General features: G+C 40.2%; 1 protein-coding gene across 1 annotated transcript in view; it reads right to left on the reverse strand.

Moving 5' to 3' along the window:
• The window catches only part of LOC103748516 (protein NDRG3), a gene marked incomplete in the record, with an annotated part of 78,446 nt that overhangs the window by 10,904 nt on the left and 62,689 nt on the right, over positions 1-4,853 (reverse strand). Inside the window, 3 exon segments of the mRNA XM_017802723.2 lie at positions 935-986; positions 1,103-1,168; positions 2,198-2,301. Of these exon segments, the coding sequence (XP_017658212.1) occupies positions 935-986; positions 1,103-1,168; positions 2,198-2,301 (222 nt within the window).

The following is a 4,853-nucleotide window of genomic DNA, read 5'->3' on the forward strand; positions in this document are numbered from 1 at the left end:
TAAAGTCAGAATCAATTGAATAACAAGCCAGGCATGGTAGTACACGCCTTTAATCCCAGCACTCGGGAGGCAGAGGCTGGTGGATCTCATGAGTTCAAGGCCAGCCTGGTCTACATAGCGAGTTCCGGGACAGCTGGGGCTACAGGGAGACCCTGTCTCAAAAAGACCAAATATATATATATATCTGGGCTGGAGAGATGGCTCAGCAGTTAGGAGCACTGACTGCTCTTGCAAAGGACCCGGGTTCGATTCCCAGCACCCACATGGCAGCTACGAACTGTCCTTAACTCCAGTTCCAGGGGAATCCGAAGCCCTCTCTGGCCTCCGTAGCATTGCATGACACGGGTGCATTCACATGCACGCAGGCAATACACCATACACATAAAACAAAAATAATAAATTTTCCAAAACTCTATATTTCTTAAGTTTATATTTACTTAAAAAGTATTTGGAGCCAAATATGTTAAGGAAAATAGTTTGTCTTTAGGCAACAGGATCATGACTCCCCATTCTACTTTAATACTTTGTTTCACACTATCTGCCATGAGCATCTTCTAGCAATGTGCTTCAACCACTGCTGTCAGTGTGCTGAGCACTTCAGAAAGAGGCAGGGAGGGTCACAGGCTCTCAGCAGCCATCAAGCCGCTGGATTTATGGTGGGAACTTACTCCAGGTGGAAGGCTGTGAGCCAGAAATCTCACAGGAAATAGTGTTTCACTGTACTACTTGCCACAGAGTGGACTGTGGCACACCAAGACATCAAGGGCCACACCGATCTACCCCGATGAGACCTGGTGACTGGTGAGGACTTTCGAAGTGTCTAACAGTAAACCTGATAGGTACAACTACACACAGCACAGCACAGTATTTACCCAATTTCCAGTGTGTCAGCGGTATGCCACACACAGTCCTCCTCACATCAGTATATACTTACCACGGCCTCAACAGCAGGTGAATTGTCCCCTACCACCAGTAAAGTAGAACACCTAGGTACAGGTAGAAGAAGAGGTGTCAGCAAGTAAGCACTTATACTCTGCTGAACACTGGGTTAGTCAGGACAGGCACGTATTTAGCAATTTAGAGGGGAAACTGAGGTACTTACTTTAACGTTTTCAATCTGTTATCATTTTGACCCAGTATAGGTCTTTCAATCTCCAAGTCTCTGCGTCTAGAACAACAAAGCAGAATCAATGTCTTTTGCAGGCAAAATAATATCACTTCAGGTTATTTCCTGGACATGTAACCCAAAGTATTAAGGCCCATGAGCACTGTGTTTCCTTCACACCTGGGGAGGGGAGGGCCCTTGAGCTATGCTCTTGTGTAGCTATTTCAGTGGCATCTTGAGTGATACAGAGCAGGAAGAGGGATTTTGTGGGGTGCTAAAAAGGGAGACAACCTTAAAACTCAGATAGCAACTCTACTGAAATTCTAAAGTCTAACTTAAATTTTCCAAATGGTTTGTAAGAATAAGTTCCTTAGGAGAAGAGAATGACTGACACTTTCTTATTTTGAGACAGGGTCTCACTATGTAGTCCCTGGCTGGCCTGGAATAAAGAAATCTGACTGCCTCTGCCTCCCAAGTGCTGGGATTCTTTAATGCACCAACATGCCCAGCTCTGACTTTTACTTTTATTTGGAAAGAGGGATTTTCCTTACAATAGCTTTGCACAGGACTTTTTTTATTTCATCTAAAAATAGGGAGATTCTTGAAACTAGATTCAAAACTTGGCTTTGCTCCTTAGTGGCTGTGCAACTCTGAAAAGTTACAGCTGACTCAGGCAGTCTTTTTCCATCTTCCCAGAAAGCTGGAAAAAGCCCACATTCTCACCTTGGAAAAAATATTCCCAGGATAAGAATCAGTGCTTTCTCCTCAGCCTATCCTCTGATGGGGAGAGATGTGACAGTAAATTTTTAAATACTCAAGCAAATAATAATAATAATAATAATAATAATAATAATAAAATAAAAATCCAAAAACCAATAAATACTGACTTGCATCTAAAAAACCCAAAACTCCCTAAAAGCTGTCTTCATATTTGTCTTACAGCCTTCCACTCCCAGGATGGTCAAAAAGCACAGGCAATCACATTATACAACAATGGCAGTAGTTTATTTCTCCTTCCTCCTCCCTTAGATGCTAAGCATCTTTTTAGAGCTTGACTACACAGTTAAGTGAAGGAAGGGTAAGCAACTCTACCCATTATAGGAACCCAGGAAGAGCTGTAGGTTTTCTTGGTTGATGTCTTGGGCAATATGCAGCCTGTAGGTTTGAATCAGGTCCAAGTTGGCTTGCAACTCTTCCTAGAACAAGTGAAAGAAAAGACCAGTAAACTGAGGTGCAGAGCTGGTTTATGTTTTCAGTGTCAAAAGTCTTTCTGCTCATGATGGGAATTGGGTTGGAGCCTAGAGTTACTAAAGTACTGATATGCTGAATGGCTAAAATCATTTTTATTTGCTTCACCATGGTTCAGGCTTACATTCTGTGTCAGATGAGGGCATCAAAGATTCTATTACGGGTCAAGTATTATCTGTGGCAACTTAGGTCACCCTAACCATTCTAAACCCAAGTTTCCTCATTTTTATATGTACACTTATGTTTTGCCACTGCCTATAAAACGTATACACTAACTGGCTAACCCATAAGGTAATTTCAGTAACTTTTTAAGATTTTTACTATTTTAAATTATGTATAAATGTGTATATATGTGTGATTATGTGCATGTGAGTGTAGGTGCCTGTTGGATACCCCTGGAGTTGGGAGTTACAGGTGGTTATGATTCACCTTACATGGGTTTTGGAAACTGAACTTGAGTCCTCTGCAAGAGCAGCAAGTGCTCTTAACTGCTGAGCTATCTCTCTAGCACCCCACCCCCAACCTTTTTTGAGACAGGGTCTCCCTGGAGCTCCAGCTGGCCTAGAATTCTCTACGGAGATCAGGCTGGCCTTGAATGCACAGAGATCCACCCGCCTCTGCCTCCTGAACGCTGGGACCAAAGGTGTGCGCCATCATGCTTGGCTTTTTTTTTTTTTTTTTTGTAAATATGAAAAAACAGATAAATGAACTATAAAGTGTGTAATAAATGCAGGGCAACATTTCATTTTATTTTTTAAAACATTTTTTTTAAAAAAAACAGGGTCTGGCCTGGAACTCACTAAGTAGACCAGACTAGCCTTGAACTCACAGAGATCCAACTGACTCTGTCTCCTGAGCGCTAGGATTAAAAGTATGCAACTGCCATGCCTGTGACCAACATTTCTCTTAATAGCCATCAGGGGGTGTAGCTCAGTGGGAGAATGCTTTTTTAGCGTGTTAAGGACCTACACTGAAAAAAACCATAAACAAAACAAAAGCCATAAATGTGTACAATTACCTTATCTATGATTTATAATTTTTAATTTATTAATGAATATTAATGGTGCAAAGGGGTTTCATTATAACATCTCCATATGTGTACATAATATACTGATAATTCATGCTTCCACTGTTTCTTCACTGACAGAATCAGTGTGCTACCTATCTTTACACCAAATTTTATAATTTTCTATACAATTATATATTCTAGTCCACTGATGAAATTTCATCGATATAATTAATTTATTATTTACTTTCATCTTATTGCCAATTCTACTAACGGCATAAAACATAGGAAAGGTTGAGGCTATAGTTCAGTGGTAAAAGCACTAGCCTGGCATGTGTAGGCCCTGAGTTTGATTTTAGTACTGAGAACAACAAAACCACAGAGAAAGTGTTCCACATCAGAAAGTCGGTCTCCCATCACCTCTTCTACTGTCTAATGGCTGCTGCTCTGCTGCTGGCCTCAGAAATCATTAGATCTAGTGGCCAAGTTGTTTTGTGGATGTGCCTACGTAAATATGAGTACACACACACACACACACACACACACACACACACACACACACCAGTAAACAGGTTTGTATTTTTCCATTTATTTATCTATTTTGTGTGCATGTGTGCCAAGTTGTCAGGATTGGCAGCAAATGCCTTTACCTGATGAACCATCTCATTGTACCCCTAAGGCAATTTTGACAAGAGGAAAGGTATCTTTTTTAGACAGGGTCTTGTTATGCTACAGTTGGTCCCTAACTTCAAGTGATCTTCCCAGTTAAGCCTCCTGAGTAACCAGGACAGAAGGCACACCCCACCAGAGATAGTTAAATAGTTAATAGGTTAATAGTTGAATCCAGAGCACATTACCAAGCCTTTCAGAAAATCAGAGGTAAGGAAAAAATTTTACATTTTCACACTACATGGGTGAAGTGAGCCAAGAACACAGTTAGAAACTAGGAGAGTCTTCATGAAACTGAAGGGCAATGAAATTTCTTCCAGGAAACTTGGCTGAGGCTCTGATATCATAAGACACTGTAGTAAGAAAAATGAGAAACATCACAAATAACAGCATAGATAACAAGAATGAGAAATAAAATGATACAGTCAGCTTCTCTCTCAAGATCTAGAGAGGAACTTGAACAGTAAAGTGATAGGGAAAAAAAAGAAAGGGAGAAATGATACTGGTATATGAGGGGCAAATCTGAGACTAAGTGCTAATGGACATTTTAGGCAAAGCTAACTTAAACAAGCTCCACTCTCCTCTCTCCCTCTCCTCTTTCTATCTCCCTCTTCATTATGTTTCCCATGTCTTTGTTAGTATAATCAACTTAAAAATATTTATTTATTTATTTATTTATTTATTTATTTATTTATTTATTTATTTATTTATTTATTTATTTATTTATTATTTCTGTACCATGTGGTTTTGAAGCAGGATCTTCCTGTAGCCCCAGTGGACACCTATAACACATCCTCTTGTCCTAAGGCACAGAGATTATTGCAG

Source organism: Nannospalax galili, unplaced genomic scaffold (genome assembly GCF_000622305.1).
Source record: "Nannospalax galili isolate Female #2095 unplaced genomic scaffold, S.galili_v1.0 scaffold2126, whole genome shotgun sequence".
Lineage (NCBI taxonomy): Eukaryota > Metazoa > Chordata > Mammalia > Rodentia > Spalacidae > Nannospalax > Nannospalax galili.